Genomic DNA, 17,772 nt, shown 5'->3' with positions numbered 1-17,772 from the left:
TTATCCGGGGGGACCGGGAAGGAGAAAGGGACGAAATGGTTTTGCGGTCACACGCCGCGGGGTCTAGTGGGAGGAGCAGTTGCCCAGCGGCTGCCTGGCGCTTCCTGTTTCCGGTTCCCAGAGTGGAGCACCGCGAGGTTCCTGGGGGAGCGCTGGCCTTTGACACGAGCTCTGGGACCGGGGTCTGCAGTTGGCCCCTTGCTGGCTCTGTCACCTTGCCGGCCCTGTCCCCTTGCCCCAGACAGTTATTCACCCGGCCATTCTGAGCTTTGGCTTCTCCCCTTGCCCGTGACACGTGAGTATGAGGGGCGTGGACGAGGAGGGGGCTGGAGAACGCCCACACCTCGGCGTCTGTGACACGGCCCGGGGTCTCCCTTAGCCAGGGTTTTAGCCAGACATCCGGCTAAGGAGCCCTTGGGCAGAAGGGAGGCGGAGGCGTGAGGGCAGGGAGTCCAAGAGTCCCGAAGGGAGTGAAGTAGGAAGGACCTACCAAGACCAGAGAGGGCATTTACGTGAGTTGGGAAGGCAAGAGGGAGGTCCCTGGGTATGGTGTCCGTTTGAGGTCTTCCTGGACCCCTGTAGAAGGAATTTTGCCAGCATCGTGGAGGCAGGTAAAGTGGCATCATTTGGAGAGAGGGTAGGGCCCTGTGCAGTTGCAAAGTCAGGAGATTAGACGGAATGAGAATTTCTAGAACCCTGGAAGAAGTTTGAGGGGGCTGCCTATACTGTATGGAGAAGAGTAGCTGATACAGGGGTTATCTTGTGTTCCTCTTTGTAGGGAGCTTCCACCCGTGGGACACAGAGCTACTTCTCTGTGGCTTTTCAACAGTGGGCCTTTAGCTAATTAGAGCTGCTCTTCTACAGTGTAGGCTGCTGGAGACAGGAGATAAGGGCTGCTACGTCAGAAATGAGCTAGAGAGAAGAAATTAGCCATTGCATTGAAAGATGGAAAATGCTCAAGGCTAGTCTTGAAGGCTCGGGAAGTGAGTGGTACAGAGGCCCAATGATGTAAACTGCTTCCTAGTTCCTGGCTTAGACATTGGACATTCCATTAAAGGACAGTTTCTTAGCATCACCAAGTAGATCTATCATTATAGAACAAGAAAATTGAGGGGGATTTTCAGAATCTTAAAGTCCTACCCCTTGTGGGCACATAGGTACGGTGACAGGTAAAAACTAGACTATATTGATGGTGAGCACAATGCAGTCTCTACAGAAACTGATATATGATAATGTACCCCTGAAATTACACAATTTTATAAACCAAGATGACCTCAATAAAATAATTTTTTTAAAAGCCCCCTGTTTGCAAAGTACCTAAACAAACTCCTGCACCTTGAGAATCTATTTGTAGCACATTTAAAAGGGACTCCCCAGCCCAGCCCTCGGATTTCATACTCTTCCTAATACATTGTTGCACTCCTATATTTATCAAAAGTTTTCCGGCAGATATCTTTATGCCATGAATCGTCCAAGTTCCCCCGCTGACTTCATACATGTTTAATACTTGTCTAACCTAAGGCAAGTAACCTCTAAGCATCAGTTTCCTCATCTGTAAAATGGGAAAAATTGTACCTAGTTTTCTGGGTTGTGAAGATTAATGAACATAATCTGGATAAAGCACTTAGAGCATGTGTCACTGAATCAAAGAGAAGCAACGCAAACATAGAGCCAAACCTTAAGCAGGAAAGAGAACAATATAAATTTATTCTCATCCTAACTGTCGAACCAGTAAGCAAATACTGACTGCAGGTGTTTAACTCGTCATCCTTTACAATTTTGTGAGATTCTTTGTTCTAATTTGGAAAAAGAAATCTTCAACTGTTAACAAATAAGGGACTACCTTTGAGGCCAGAGAACACAGCCTTCTGTGTGAGCATCCCTCCAGAAAACTGGTCCTGGAAAGAAAAATCTTGAAAGCCAAGAATGTTGAAACTTTAAATTAGGTCCTGAGAGGCTATAAGGAAAATGGTGTGCTAAAGTAATCAAATAAAAGGATCTCTTAATTTCTTTTAGTAACTCAACTGGTCAAGTTGTGTATTGAGCAATGAGTTAATTTAGGGAAGGTAGGAGTTTGAGTTCTTTATTCCACCTCCTGTTCAGTGAACTGTTTGAGGAGTCACTTCCCCTTCTTGCTTTGTCAAAAAGAAAGCGAAGCTTTGTCTGCCTGCTCTGATCCCCCAAAAAATAATGTAAAAGGGGATATACTTACAGGTATAACCACTACAGTGGTTCAGTGTAGACCACGAGCTCTGGAGCCAGACTGGTTCACTCCACTAGCTGTGTCTCAGTTTTCTATCTGTAAAATAAGGACAATAATTGTATTTACTACATGGGGTTGTTGTAAGGATTAATTAGTTAATGTATGTTAAGTGCTTTGAACAGTGCCTGGCAGAAGGCAGACACTCAGTTTTAAGTGTTTCCTATTGGTGCTTTAAATGTGTTTATGGGGGCCTCAGGCTTTATGGCTGGCTCTAATTATTCTGTGGAAACACCTTATTAATATTACTATAGTGAACTGATGTATGGAGTATACAAAGTCAGGGAGACAACTTCTCAAGCGTTTGTTGCCCTGGTGGAGTGTGGGAAACAGGTCAAATGTAAATTTGTTTGAGGGGGTGGAGAAAATTCATTCAGGGCTCAGAACTTCCATTTTCCTATCTTGAAACTTATTAGTAGCCATTAAATTCCGCCTATTTCAAGTTTTGTATTCTTAAAATGCAATGGAGTCAGTGGACCAGCATGAAAAAGAGTTAGAGGGCTTTAAAAAGTATTCGAACCCAAGTCCAGACTTGTAGTATAGAAGCATTTTATTATAAATGAGAAAGGTTTGGAAGAATTAAATCTTTCTATCAGGAAAATTAGTGATCCTGTTATGAAATTAACAAGTAGCAGTGAGCTGAAGGATCATTAATGGATACCAGAGTGAAGTCTTTCATTCCTAGAGCAGTAAATTGTGAAGTGACTTGGTGATTCTCAAGGGTTGTCAGCAATTTGGAGTACAGAAAGACAGCTGTACTTACTGGAAATCTAGAAATTCTTGAAATTTGTGACTTGTAGAGCCTGAGGTGAGTTTGGAAAACTTCTTCAAACCACTCATTTTGACCTAGTGAATTTTCTCCTTCCTGTAATTTAAATGATTGAATGATTTTTCAGCGATGAGACATTAAAGTAGATAAATGTCAAGTTTTAGATGCTGTGGCTATGTTTATCTATTCCTCATTCTTTTAAAGATTTCGTTTTTCCTGTTTCTCCCCAAAGCCCCCCGGTACATAGTTGTATATTTTTTTTAGTTGCCGGTCCTTCTAGCTGTGGCATGTGGGATGCCACCTCAGCCTGGCCTAATGACTGGTGCCATGTCTGCCCCCAGGATCCAAACCAGCGAAACCCTGGGCCGCCGAAGTGGAGCGTGCGAGCTTAACCGCTCGGCCACGGGGCCGGCCCCTCTGTTCATCATTCTTATGATGAACATAAGAATGTTCAGTATGAACGAAGACTGTTGGATGCTCCTGAATATTGACATGAGAAGTTAGGGCCCAAAGTATTCAAGTCTCTTTCTCTATTTTACACGTTTCTTAATAACTTTCAACCAGACCACATCAAGTATTAAATTGTAACTTGAGTGTTATTCTAGGGACAGCCACTGGTTTAAGCCGTGTTTATGAACTAGTTGTAAAATTTAAATAATAAGATATCTCAGTCTAACTTTTCATCAAACAGTAAAGCGGCAAGGCTGTCTACACCCGGGGTGTCATAATTAAGTAATCCTTTTTTGCTCTTTTGTTCCTCTTTTCTCACCCCTATAGTATGTTCTGAAGGACTCACCTACGAATTAGACTGAAAGTCATATATATATGAGTTTCCTGATACAGATGCTCTTGGCACACAGATAGTAAGATTTACTATTTGTTCCATATGCCAAAAAATCTTACACTTTCTGCATAATCAAAATAATCTTCCTTGGTGGCACTTAGGTATTACCTAGGCAATTGGTTGGTCCTTCTGACAGTTTCTAGGACAAAAAAAATGTGTCTTTCTCCCAGTAGAGCAGAGGACTTGGTAAACTCCCTTGAAAGTGAAGATATTCTTGTTTTATACACGCCTCGCAGAAATTATCAACAACAGTCTATAGACACTAACCCCTCACCAAGGCCGATGCTGTCCTTGCTGTTAAATGCACATTGTGCCCCTATCCTGAAGAGACACAGGAGGGACAGCAGGTGAGCGATGGCGATGGTGTCAGACAAGGGAGTCAGCTAGGAAGAGGCTTTCAAGATAAGTTTTAAAAAGATAAAGAGAAACCTAGAGACTTGAGGATCCAATTCTGAATATTAAAGGACAAGAAAAAATAACTTGGATGAGAGCTAAAAGCTTGAAATCAACACCAGAAAATGAAACCCAGCTTCATAATAAAGAAGAAAACTGGCTAGTGTAAAATAGGAGGTGGGGGCTGGCCTGGTGGCGAAGTGGTTAAGTTCGTGCACTCTGCTTTGTTAGCCCAGGGTTCACAGGTTTGGATTCCAGCTGTGGACCTAGCACCATTCGTCAGGCCATGCTGTGGCGGCGTCCCTCATAAAGAAGAGGAAAATTGGCACAGATGTTAGCTCAGCGACAATCTTCCTCACAAAAAAAAAAAAAAATAGGTGATGGGTGGAAGATGAAAAGGCAAAAAAATATATGTATACCATTTATTTATTACACATTCATATATGCTTTATCTCTTTCCCTTCTCTCCTGATCCTCCCCCACTTCCTCAACATGCACACTCTCTCTCCCAAAAGGATGTTCCCTTTCTCAAGCTGGTGGAGGACTGGACTGCTACTGCTGCTATTCCTGGCTGTGGCAGTAAGAGAATCCTGGCAGACAGAAGAAAAAACCTGCGACCTGATAGGAGAAAAGGGTAAAGAGTCAGAGAAAGAGTTGGCCCTACTGACGAGGCTGAAACCACTGTTTAACAAGAGGTAAATGAGAAGAACCTTAAAAGGGCTTGAGAAAATATTAAAGAATCTCTTCTTTCTCTTATTGATTTTTAGTATTACTCCTGAATATGGAGGGAATACATTTATAACCTCCTCTAGGAGATAGTTCTCATCTGAACTTTAGCAATATTGGTCTTATTTGGCCATGATATCTTGCTTTCTTTTATGATATAGAACAAATTCTTAGCCCAGTTTTTAGTAGTAATGTGCAGTTCTCTTATGCAGAAGAGAAGCTATTTTCAAGACTGGACCCAAGAGACCACTTGTAGGAATTAAAAAGCATTATTTGATGCTTCCCTATAATAGGACTTAAAAAATATCAGATAAACATATTTAGGCCCACACATGTCACCATAAGTGTCGGGAATCTCAGGTATATAAATCTGAAGATGATTTTTAAGAAACAAGGGAGTATCCCATAAACAGACCCTTATGTCATGGGGCAATAAGAGCTAACATTCTACTGTAGTCTAGAGCAGGTATTCCAGACATATCTAGGATATCTAGCTGTCTTGGGTGGTGTATTTTAATCAGTCATGATCAAGAATTAGGCTGGTCCATCAGGGTCATGGAAATGTCATGATTGAACAAATATTATTTACTATTATATTTAGCTGTGACATCAGATAAATTAAATATAATTTTTTTCTTTTTTTTTGGTTAAAGGAAGAGAGGCTGTTCTTCCTAAGGCTGATAGCCCGTAACTCTCCTGTCCTTTCTTTCTCCTCACTTCTCCTCACAGCTTTGAGAGCACCGTGGGCCAGGGTCAAGAGACATACAGCTACATATTCAGGGTGTGCCGGGAGGCTGGCAACCACACCTCTGGGGCAGGCCTGGTGCAGATCAACAAAAGTAATGGGAAGGAGACAGTGGTTGGGAGACTCAACGAGACTCACGTCTTCAATGGAAGTAAGACTCTCTCTGTTGATTAATTGATCCCAAGTCAATCCCTCTGACAATCCTGTATGTCTCATCCTTTCCCAGTCTCTTCAGTACATCATAGGGTATGTGTGCTTCAGCACACCTGAGACTGAACCACAGCCCCTCTGCAGCCAAGGCTCGACACTTATGTGTTTGTTTTTACCAGTTAAATATTGAGATCAAGCTTTTTTGCAAACCAGTCCACAAAACTTTCCCTACCAACTTGTGTTATGGTGATAATATTTCTCAAAAGTCATAAAATCATATTGCTGGAAAGGACTATGTGAGCACCTATGGTCTAATTCCTTCCCTTAAGGAGATAAATAACTAAATTCTCCAATGCAGATATTTGCTGCTATAAATAATGTAATAAAAAATAACGTGAAGAGTTTGGGGCTGGGGTCAGAAGACTGGTGCATGTGCTTTTTTTTTTTGTGAGGAACATTGGCCCTGAGCTACCATCTATTGCCAGTCTTCCTCTTTTTTGTGTTTGAGGAAGGTTGTCCTTGAGCTAACATCTGTGCTATTCTTCTTCTATTTTGTATGTGAGATGCCACCATAGCATGGTTTGATGAGCAATGTATAGGTCTGCGCCTGGGATCTGAACCCGCAAACCCTGGGCTGCCAAAGCGGAGTGTGCAAACTTAACCGCTACGCCATTGGGCTGGCCCCAGAAGACTGGATTTTTGACCCAGCTTATGTTTACTTGTCCTATGACTTTGAAAAATCATTTCACCTTTTTGACTTTGTTTTCTCATATGCAAAATTGGAAGCAGAATCCTTACCTTATTCACCTCACATGATTGTTGAATCAAATGATATTTTGCAAAAGAAATTTGAACACAGTAAATACCAAAGGAGAACAGAAGCTTCCAAATCTTAAAAATCATCCACTTTGAATTCGTCTGTGGCTAATTTTAAATCTTAGGCCTTCCCCTGCCACCAAGTAATTGTATGAAACTTCTTTTTTTGATGTTAGCAGATGTTCAGAAAATGTGAGTCATGTTAAGGTATGGATCATAATTGTTTTGCACTATCAGTTGCCTGCCTTTAATGTGAAAAATTAAGATTTTTCGTATATGAATATCTGATTCTTACTTGTCTTAACAAGGGAAAACAAAGCTGTTGTAAAGAAGCAGGGTTTAGCTTGGTATTACTGGTGTACAGAGCTCATACTAATGAGGATTATTTTAATTAAAACCAGTTTCATTGAACTCCTCAATTCCACTCTACTGTAGTCCCCAGGTCGGCCTCTGCTTTCCGCCTCCCCCAAAGCTCCATTTTCCTTGTCCCTCCTCAGGTAATTGGATCATGCTGATCTATAAAGGGGGTGATGAATATGACAATCACTGTGGCAAGGAGCAGCGTCGTGCAGTGGTGATGATCTCCTGCAATCGACACACCCTAGCGGTGAGGCACCCTGGGGCGTAGGAGCCTAGAGAGGAGATGGAAGGACTGCCCTGAGGTGGGAGAGAATTTCCAGAGGGGACAAGATATGTTGGGATGGATAAGAGAAAACTAGAAGTTCAATTTTTCCCTATGTCATAGACACCCATCTCCCTTCATACCTGGAAAATAGGTTATTGAACAGCAGAATGCAAATGTTTTTTGGATTTTGTGGGGTTATTCATTTTTTAGATAGGAGTCAAAAGAAAACGCTTTACCACATAAAGGTTGTGTTCTGTCCTTTCATCATCAGGACAATTTTAACCCTGTGTCTGAGGAGCGAGGCAAAGTCCAAGATTGTTTCTACCTCTTTGAGATGGATAGCAGCCTGGCCTGTTCCCCAGAGATCTCCCACCTTAGTGTGGGTTCTATCCTACTAGTCACGTGAGTACTTTTTCCTTTATCAGTCCAAACCTCCTTTTTTTTTCCCCCCCAGGAAGATTAGCCCTGAGCTAACCTCTGCTGCCATTTCTCCTCTTTCTGCTGAGGAAGACTGGCCCTCAGCTAACATCCGTGCCCACCTTCCTCTACTTTATATGTGGGACGCCTACCACAGCATGGCTTGCCAGGCGGTGCCATGTTCACACCCGGGATCCGAACCAGTGAACCCTGGGCCGCCAAAGCAGAATGTGCGCCCTTAGCTGCTGCAGCACTGGGCCGGCCCCAAACCTTTTTTTTTAAACTCAGAAATTACTTGGTGATGGTATATGGGCACAAATGTGTGTGTTATACTACACAAATTGTGTGTGTAATTGGAGGAGGAAAAAGTTTGTGTGAAAATCCTCTTTAAACTCTGACTCTGCAAGTTTAAAAAATGAGATTTAGTATTTTGTCCCCAATAAATATTTGCATTTGCAGGTTCTTTTTTCCCCTCTACTGAAGGACTGGACAGTTTTTAGAACTATCCCATTAGATTATTAGAGCTTTTGGAGAAGTAGAATCGTGTATCTAATGGTGACTGTTCTTGGCTATAAGTCGGTCACACAGTCTTATTTTTTTCTGAGCCTTTTGCTTTTCTCAGACTGACAGCTCTCTAACTGGTTTTCCAAGGAAGCTACCAGCCCCATTTTTCATGTAAGATCACTACTCTGTTTTTCTTTTTCCATTTTTACAGAACACAGCTTAGGAAATAGCTAACAATGAATATAGAGATTATCTTTGGTATGTGAGTTTTACTGTTTCCCGGTTTTTAAGGATAGATGTCTTTCTTCCTCAACAGGTTTGCATCACTGGTCGCTGTCTATATCATCGGGGGGTTCTTATACCAGCGACTGGTGGTGGGAGCCAAGGGAATGGAGCAATTTCCCCACTTAGCCTTCTGGCAGGATCTTGGCAACCTGGTAGCAGTAAGTAGCAGAGGGCAGCTGGCTGAGTCTGTAGCCTGCATACAAGGTTGAGTGACCAACCATGCTGGTTTGCCCAGACTGGGGGTTTCCTGAGAGACGGGACGTTGGGTGCTAAAACCACAAGTCTTAGCAAACCAAGACAGTTGGTTACCCTAGCACACAGCAGTAAGTGGCATAGCATCTTAGTGTCGGCTTGCTAAGACTTGGCTGGAAGAACAACACTGTTCCTTAGATTTAGGAATCTGATAGAGCTATTAAGAGGCCTATATGAGGGGAAAGTGAGACATACTTCTAAGAATTTTTCTATTTCCCCTAAATTCAGTGTAGGCTAATCCTTGGAGCTTTTTGGTTTTCTCTTCATTATCCCTGGAGAAGCTAGTGCTTGCCACATTCTTAGACATAAATACACTTTGCCTTTTTGCCTCCCTAAAGTTAGTAATTCCAAATTATCATTTCCCTCCCTTTCTTTTCTTACAGGATGGTTGTGACTTTGTGTGCCGTTCTAAACCCCGAAATGTGCCTGCTGCATATCGTGGTGTGGGGGATGACCAGCTAGGGGAGGAGTCAGAAGAAAGGGACGATCATTTGTTACCAATGTGATTGCACTTTAAATGACCAGCTTCTTCAGTCCCCCAAACCAAAGCATACTCAGCCAGATTTCTTAAGCAGTTTCCACTCCAGTCTCTCATCTCACCCTTAATATTGCTCTTGCTTTCCAGTTTGCTTTTGGTTTGCAGCCCTTTCTCACTAGTAGAAATGCCTTCCCTTTGTTCCCTATTTTCTGTTTTTCCTCTAGAGAGGTACACTGTAAGGACACAGATAATATAAAAGGGCCTGTGACAACAGAGGCTATTGCACTGTCTCTTGGTATCGGAAGGTACAGGTAAAAGTTACAGTGGGCAAAAGGGTATGGCAGGCTCCTTAACCCTTTCTTTTTTAAACACATTTTCCACAAGTTTTTGAGACACTGGATTTAATTAAAAAAACAAAAAAAAGCAAGGAAACATTATTTATACAAGGTTTGATTGCTTTCATGCTGTTACTCTGTGCCCTACAGTAGTCTCCATGAGAATCTGGATGCAGTTTCTTGCTGCTTGGAACTACTTTGCAGTGATTACTTGGTTACCATCCAAGTACTGCCACTTGGTCTGAGCCTGGAGATGCTGAAGACTTGCTTCTCCCACCTCTGGTATTAGGATGGGAAAAATGTGAAATTTCCCATTTAGAGGATAAGGTACCACCACATCATTTGTTGGCACTGGAGTGACTTTATAGCTAGGACTGGGCCCCCGATTTTGTGGTCTTGTGGTTATTAGTCCATATGTAGCCAAAAAGCCTAATGCAGAAGTCCAGTCTGTTGGGAAAGGGAAACTGAAACTGACCTCCTATGCTACAGGGGTTCCAGAAAAGGGACATCTGTTTACCTTGTAGTGGAACCTCCTTGATGGCTTTCTTCTCCCACTTATACTAAAAGCTGGCAGAGCTTTTCTTACTGCTAGGATGTTTCCCTTACCAGTATTTCTAAACATATGTTGCACTTTCTTCTCAGGCATGTCATTTAGACTCCTCCTCCTCCTCCCCCCCCCCCCCCCCAGCCCCCATCTTCTGGAAAGGGAATGGAAGCAGAAGTGGGATATCTAGGGCTCCATCATCCTCTGCTCTGGTGTGGGATGCTGCTGCACCTGTCCGTGCTTCTGGCTCAGGGAAGTATCTTCTTGCCCACAGTATTTCTGTGGGGAAAGGTTTTTAATCCTCTGATGCTTCCACCTTTCTGTTTAGGCCATGTGCCCAGAAACCTGGCCTGATCTTTCTCTAACAGTGAACCTGGGCCAGTGAAGAGTAACATAGCTCCACTGGACACAGCAAATGGAACAGGCAGGGGCCTTTTATAGCCTTTAGAGAAGAAAATGAAATTATTTCACCTTTGGACTTTTAAGTACTATTGGAATGATTTTTTTTCTTCCTAAACAGGGAAAATAATGTTATAAAAGCATTTTTTTTAATTTGTTTTCATCCTCCCCCACACTGGTGTTTTAAAAATGCAAAAAAAAGAAATACACTTTTTGTACAAAAACACTTAAAAGATTAAAAAAAAAAAAACATGTTGGCCTAATCATTTGTGTGAAAGAACATGGTAGACACACTGGAATGGAGTAAGAGACAACAGACTAATTTTCATCCTTTTACTGAGGAGAAAAAAAATATTTAATATTTTTGTTGTATAAGGAATAGCGCCTAAGGCAAGGACTTACACTCCTGACCTCAGCCCCACATACTCCTGTTTTATAAAGCTATAGGACAGAGCAGAGTTGGAATTGAAAAGAAAGATAGGATAGAAGAAAACAGATAAATTGGGAGGGAGCAGGGGGATGCAGAAAGAATGACAACAGCCACATGTATGCCAAATATTTTTAGTCCCTGCAGCAAATCAGAATGATGCCAGCCAAGTCTATACACTGGCTGGTAACCCTGCCATGGATGCAGGAGAAAATGTTCAATACTAAGGGAGTGAGTGACGACAAAGAAAACTGGGCCACAGCTACGGTCTGACAGTCCAGAAGGAAGAGAGGGAGTACCAGATTTTGCTACTTGTGTGACACAAGCTAGAAAACCCTACCTCTCCCACTGCGGAGGCACAGCTACATTCCACCCATTTGTCTGCCTTACCAGACTGTCTGTTCCTCCTCTGGAGAACTGAGACCCTGCCTGGACTCTCCACTCCAGGATAAGGCCAAGCAGTCCTAGTTCTCTAGACTGTCTCTTTTATAAAGATTGGATTAGGGTAGATGAGAACGGTGAGAATTGTAAAGGTTTTAAAAAATAAAGTAGAACCCAGAGAAAATGTCAAAGCTGCCGCCATGTAGCACCAGCAACCAATTCTTGCATTTTTCTTCCCTGTCTCAGTAATCCCCTCTACAGAAGATTTACATAATTGGAACAGCTCTTTTCTTCCCTGTAAAGTCTCTGCTGGTACCAGGTTATAACCTGGACGGTGGGGAGGGTCTGCCTTAGGCTGGTTTGTGCAAGAGGGCCACTTAGGTCTCCTTGAGGACATTTATCTTGGCGCAGATCTTGAGGGCAGGGCCCAGCTTGATGTTCATGGCACTCATAAGATGTTCCTCTTTAAGTAATAAAAGGGCCTGTCCATCAATCTCCTGGGAACGAAACTCCTCTGCAATCTCTTGGCAGCCTAGAAGGAAATGGTTGGAATGTGTGTGAGTAAGTACATGGTAGGACCAGAGGAAATGAGGGGGCAACTAAAGATGAAAAGACGGAGACCCAGCCACGGTTAATCCCAAAGTACGTGTAAATTTAGTAATATAAAGGTCGTAGATAGCAAGCCCTGGAAGCAAAATGAAATCAGAGAGGGCAACTGGCTATTTAAAAAAAAAGCCAAGATAAAGAACGACTAAGTTGTTCAGCCATAGAAATAACTTCATTCAAATCGCTTGAGGAGGGGGGAAAGGAAACAAATATATACCTTTTCTTGTACACTGGCCAAAAAACGCAAGAGTCTTTGTAACATTTTTGCTTAAGGGCCCAGAATTCAGACAAATAGCAAGAATAGGGTGATTGATTTTCTTTTCTGAAGAAAAGCATCCCTTTGTCAAGAATAGTTTATAAACAATTCTGCCATGAAGAGAGTGGGACAACAATGGCCCCTTTATTTCCTAATCCCTTCTTCACTGAAGAAAGTCTTTTATCCATGGTGGGTATCAAAATCACACCCAAAAATATACTTTATCCAAAAATTGTTGGTAAGAAATATGGCTGAAGCATAATAAAAAATGAAAATCAAACATTGCAAAATTGCTGACAGAGTAGAGGACAGTCAACCAGAAGGAAATTAGGAAACCAGGTTGTGAGCAAGTAACTTAAATAAATATGAAGACTAGAGCCTTGGTCATACCATACTTAAGCCTCTACCACTTAAATGTCAGTTATGTTCCCTGTTACAAAGGCCCATGTGGGATGGCCTAAGGAAAACTAAGCATATAGGTGACCTGGGTTCTGTTGGATAGGCCCTCAGTACCTTGTAGAGAAGCGATAAACTCATACACCTCCTCCACACTCCAACGGCTCGGATTACTGGACAGGAACACAGGGTTGATGCCATGTAATTCTGGTGTAGGCGGAGCTGTATTGGGGTTCCCCAGGTCACGTTCTCCATGCCCAGCTCTCACTGATAAAGGCCCAGGAGATGTTGGAGAGAGTGCTTCATCGTAACTGGAATTATCTGAACCCCGGCTAGAGTCCTCTTGACCCTATACAGAAAACCGCGAACAGTGAGGTCATGAATAATAGCATCCTAAGGTCTCCTCTCCCCTCTCCAGCCACCCTGGGTTTATATTGGGTTAATACTGGGCATAGAGGAAAAACTAATCTTAGTACTAGTGAGAGAATTTGTACTTCATTTGCAAATGCCTGAAGTCAGCAGTCTACTCTCGAGTGCCTTTCAAGTATAAACTATATCACTTTCCTGATTCTCCCCTTCTACCAACTATCGGTCTAGATTCTCTACTCAAATACAGCATAAGGATTAATGGATACATGAACTAGTAGCAATCAGGTGAGAGGAGACTAAAGACATCAGGATCTCTAGGAATTTGGAGTAACATAATGTGAAACCAGAATTCTGGTCTCATACCCTTTTACCTGGGCAAAGGAACTGTCCTGTAGGAGAAGAAAAAGGCCCATTCTAAAGGTAGCTGGCTCTGCAAGGGAAGCTCACCCGGTGGCGCTTGCCCTGGATCTTGGCACGGGCAATGTCAGAGGAGCTGCGGCGGGGTCCACGCCGACGAACACGAGCGTAGTTGGCTTCTTGAAACTCTTTCATTTTTTTCCTCTTGAGCCGGAACTGGTGGCTACAGCTCACATTATACCTACACGTCAGAGGATATACAGCATGTCAAAGGTGCTGTAGAAGACCACTTTGCTGCTCCCCTGCACTAAATGTGAACTGGTACTTTGAGAGCTGATTTGGGGAAGAGAATAAAAGCAAAGGAGACATACCAGCTGTGAGATGATTCTGGGGAAGGGGTGTAATTTTAGGAGGAGGAATCAGTGCCGAAGGGGAGGAGGAGGGTGCCTGCGTACCTCTTAGCGCAAGTCATGGAGCAGAATCTCTTGGAGCCGCGAAACTGCTCTGCAGGGGCATACTTCCCACAGTACTCACACTTCAGGAGATTCGCCTTCTTATCCAGCTCTGAAAAACAAGGCATCCCTGGAAAGCTGCCCTCTGTTTCTGCTCCTGCACAGGCCATCACTGGGCCCACAGCCGGACTCTAATTACTCTTGGAGTTTGCCCCCAAAGACCCACACAGCCTAATTGAGAATCCCTAAAACAAATTAAAAACCCAAGACCATAAAGACATGCCCCTCAAGAACATCAGTCTTCCCAGCCTTAGCCAGACTATTTCCATTTTACATGACTAATTTTATCCTAATTCATACACTCAGATTTCAGACAAAACTGCACTTGTTAATAGGAGAGAACAACTAATTAGTAATGCCTAGAAAGATGATTCCTCTCCCACAAAGTTTCCAAAAGCGGGAGGGAAAATGTAAACAAAAATCCTTAATATAGATCACAAAATCAACAAGAGTCCTTAATACAGATCATAAAATCTACAATAAGGAAAACTGGAAATTAAGAAATATCCTATTTTAGATCATCTTTTGAAAAATATATCCTTATAGTAAATAATTCAACAGGTTACTTTAACTTGATAAAATTCCCCTAATCCTGTGGAACTCTTTTTGTGTGATTCTACATATTCTGTCACACATGGTTTCTGGGGCCTGCCCAGTGGCATAGTAAGTTCATGTGCTCCACTTGAGTGGCCTGGGGTTCGTGGGTTCGGTTCCCAGGTGCGGACCTACACACTGCTCATCAAACCATGCCATGGTGGCGTCCAACATATAAAATAGAGGAAGATTGGCACAGATGTTACCTCAGGCACAATCTTCCTCAAGCAAAAAGAGGAAGACTGGCAACAGAGGTTAGCTTGGACAATCTTCCTCATCAAAAAAAAAAAAAAAAAATATATATATATATATATATATATATATATGCTTCTGTATGTGAATGGACTTCATATAATTCCCACTTTAAATAGATAATTACTATTTGACAGAGTCCTCAAACACATCTCCATGAGCCTCCTTCCCCAGATGGGTCTCTACATCAATACTTACCAGCAGATGGGCTGTCCCCTCCCAAGGGGCCACCTGACTGATTCTCATTCAGCCCTGTCGAGAGGCCCGTCTGTAGTGGCTTCTCAGACTCTTTCAGTAACTGAGAACAACCCACCTGTCCCAGAAAAAGTTGACAGTTAAGTTAGCCTAATTCCTTTCTGCTTCTCTATAGCTTTTCCCAGCATTTCTCACCATCATGTCTTTACCTAGATCTCCGAGTTAATGACCAAGTCTGGTTCAGAGAGAATCATTTTCAATATGGCAAGCAAGAGTCTTTAACTGGGTTTTTTCAGATAAGCCACTGCAGAACAGGTTCCCAGCCCGGCTCCCTATTTTGTCCTTTTCCCTCCTAGGTTGAATGGAACGCACTAGGAGTCAAGATACCTGTGTTCTAGGCCTGGTTCTGCAACTCGTAATACCTAGAAAAGTGCCTAACTTCTCTACCACAATTTTCTTCATTATAAAACAACCTTGTTTGTCTAACTAAACATTACAGCTTTAAAGGGCACTTTCTTCCTTTTCTTCTTTTCCTAACATTTTCATTTTCTGGTCTCCATGTTCTTTCCTTTTCTTTTCCCTTCCTTCTTTACAACTAACCATACAAACAGTAGAACTGAACCATTCTCTAATTAAATAGTTCTGAGCCTTTTGATTGTAGTGGAGTTTGAAAAGACAACAATCATCCCAAGCCCCTACTTCAAAGTCCCACCTTACAGTCCTGCCCTCACCGGGAAAGGTTCTGCTCCTTCCTGGATAACGAAGCCTTCAATGATGTGGGTGAGAATCTGAGGCTTCACAATGGCCTGTGGGGGTCTTGAGTCACCCATCTGTCTGGACACCATGGCTAGCGTAGGAGGTGGCGCTGATGGGGCAGGAGCCAAGGCTACTAGTTCACTGCTTGGGGTATTAGCATTCACACTGGTCACTGGTTCAGCTTTCTCTGGAAAATAAACACAGATTAAGGAATAGATATGGGATGACATGATTGATCCATCTATTAGCCAAGCCAGCCTGATCTCCCACAATAATACATGTTCATCTCTGACCATTCATCCTGGATTCCCTGCTTTTGGATCTCCTCATTTGTCCACCAGTTCAGGCCCATATTCTACTGCGCCAGATGTATTTTTATCCCCCTCAGAGCACTGCTCTAATCTCTGTGCACTCCAACAGCACCGTGGAAATCAGTTACCTCCAAGACTACTCTTCTCCTCCATGACCTTTGGGCTCTCTGCTACTGGAGATGCCTTGGCAGGAAGCATTGAACCCAGTGTGGAAACGTCATCTCTCTCCTCCTCAGACTCAGCCTTGCGTTTGACAGCCAGTGTCTGAGGTTTGCCCTATAAAGTGAAGAATAGGAAAGAAACCAAGATTCATGAGTGAAGGATTAAGGAACTACAATTACTCCCATACTGTCAGAGAAAACCTTCTTAGTTCCAGATTCCCCAATTTGTGTACTTCCCATGGTACACTAAAATTCCTGGTCTTTCCCAAGAAGTGTAATTTCTATATCAGGACAAAAGAAAATGCAACATCATTTAGCCCTTACCCAGACTTCACAACCCTGGATTCATTACGGCCCAACCAAGAACTGTTGTTTTTCTAAAGATTGAGTTAAGTGCTTAAGGCTATCTTGATCTAACTTAGTACAGATCTAAAAATCCAGAGTGATTTCAGGAGCAAATTCAGGAGTATGAAGTTTAAATCTTATATACAGTAATGTCTGTCTCCTACAAAAGGAACAGATAAATACCAGTATCTTAATCTTTCACTAATGTCTCTCTCTTACAGAAGCAGATAAATACTAGTATCTTAACCTTCCCAATTCTTTATTCCCCTAAGTTAATTTCTATTTCCACTGATCCCCAGGTCTACTCAAGGGTGACAGTGCCCTCAAAACCATCAGACATCACTCACCGGCAGGTGCACAGACTGCATGTAGAAGGCAGCAGGGACCTGGGCTACAACAGGTGAAGAGGTGGTAGCCCCACCCTTTACCACATGTGCTGTCCCCTGCACAGGAGCAAGGGTCATGCCAGAGGCCAATGTGGGAGGGCACTCCTGCAGTGCACCAGGAGTCTGGGATGAAGGTGGCGAGGAGGCCAAATGGGCCTGACCAGGCTGCACTGTACCTGGCATCCCCCGGGAAGTAGGTACAGCGGCTGCCAGCTGTGCCAACCCCAAAGCCTGTGCCTGGGCTGTACCTGGCTGTCGGGTGCCCACAACTTGCACAGGAATATGGGGTGGTGGTTGCTGGGTAGCTGACATCTTAGCAGCCCCTAACTGAGGAGGCTTGATAGGTGCTACAGGTGGTTTGGACTGGATGGGGATGGGCGGCTTGGGGGTTGGATCAGGTGGGAGGGACATGGGTGAAGACTGAAGCATAGGTTGAACAACCAGGGTTTGGGCTTGCTGCTGGGACTGGGAAGGTGGGACCTGCTGAGTAGGTGGGACCTGTGGTGTTTGAGGGGCAGTGAGAGTTGTGGCTTGCTGCTGCTGCTGCTGCTGCTGCTGCTGCTGCTGCTGCGCCAACTGGAGGTGTGTGGCTGTGTGGAGTAGCTGGGATTGACGGTGCTGGAACTGTTGCTGGTGGTGGATGGCAATCTGCTGCTGGATTACCACCTGTTTCTGCTGGAGGTGGATCTGTTGCTGTTGCTGAATCAGAGAATGGGGCTGGATCTGTGTGTAGGTGGCTACAGGAACAAGCCCAGGATGGAACAAAGAGGAAGAAGAGCAGAAAATAATCACCTTCATAAATTAAAAGTAAAGTCATCTTTCCAAGGTGTACCTAGTTTTGGAATCACACAGTGAATGGAACTCTAACCTGGAAGGACCTGAGAGATCACCTCATTCTGACTCTTTCCTCTGAGTCAGATGGTCAG

The 17,772-nt window shown here is 43.4% G+C and overlaps 2 protein-coding genes across 6 annotated transcripts in view; one reads left to right on the top strand and one right to left on the bottom strand.

The window, feature by feature from the left end:
- Window position 1: 1 nt before the first annotated feature.
- On the top strand, window positions 2-10,794 carry M6PR (mannose-6-phosphate receptor, cation dependent). Of its 3 annotated transcripts, XM_014850961.3 has the most exons (7): window positions 2-295; window positions 4,782-4,961; window positions 5,722-5,888; window positions 7,201-7,310; window positions 7,600-7,730; window positions 8,566-8,692; window positions 9,170-10,794. In XM_014850961.3, exons 2-7 carry the CDS (start codon window positions 4,783-4,785, stop codon window positions 9,290-9,292), a joined length of 837 nt encoding a protein of 278 aa, XP_014706447.1. In that variant the 5' UTR covers window positions 2-295; window position 4,782; the 3' UTR covers window positions 9,293-10,794. The 3 variants fall into 3 exon arrangements, with proteins under 3 accessions (XP_014706447.1, XP_070350444.1, XP_070350445.1); XM_070494343.1 differs by lacking the exon at window positions 7,201-7,310; XM_070494344.1 differs by lacking the exons at window positions 4,782-4,961; window positions 5,722-5,888; window positions 7,201-7,310 and having other exon boundaries at window positions 107-295.
- The window catches only part of PHC1 (polyhomeotic homolog 1), a 21,848-nt gene continuing 14,236 nt past the window's right edge, over window positions 10,161-17,772 (bottom strand). For all 3 annotated transcript variants that reach the window (XM_044755638.2, XM_044755639.2, XM_014850959.3), the window contains 8 exons: window positions 16,808-17,583; window positions 16,083-16,230; window positions 15,619-15,830; window positions 14,891-15,005; window positions 13,790-13,898; window positions 13,425-13,575; window positions 12,726-12,957; window positions 10,161-11,882 (listed from right to left, as the gene is read on the bottom strand). In XM_044755638.2, coding sequence (XP_044611573.2) covers window positions 11,728-11,882; window positions 12,726-12,957; window positions 13,425-13,575; window positions 13,790-13,898; window positions 14,891-15,005; window positions 15,619-15,830; window positions 16,083-16,230; window positions 16,808-17,583 — 1,898 coding nt within the window. In that variant the 3' untranslated portion in view covers window positions 10,161-11,727. The remainder of the gene's footprint in view (window positions 11,883-12,725; window positions 12,958-13,424; window positions 13,576-13,789; window positions 13,899-14,890; window positions 15,006-15,618; window positions 15,831-16,082; window positions 16,231-16,807; window positions 17,584-17,772) is intronic.

This window comes from Equus asinus, chromosome 22 (genome assembly GCF_041296235.1).
Source record: "Equus asinus isolate D_3611 breed Donkey chromosome 22, EquAss-T2T_v2, whole genome shotgun sequence".
Taxonomy (NCBI): Eukaryota; Metazoa; Chordata; class Mammalia; order Perissodactyla; family Equidae; genus Equus; species Equus asinus.
The sequence above is the reverse complement of the archived record's forward strand: the minus strand, read 5'-3'. Positions and strand labels throughout refer to the sequence as shown.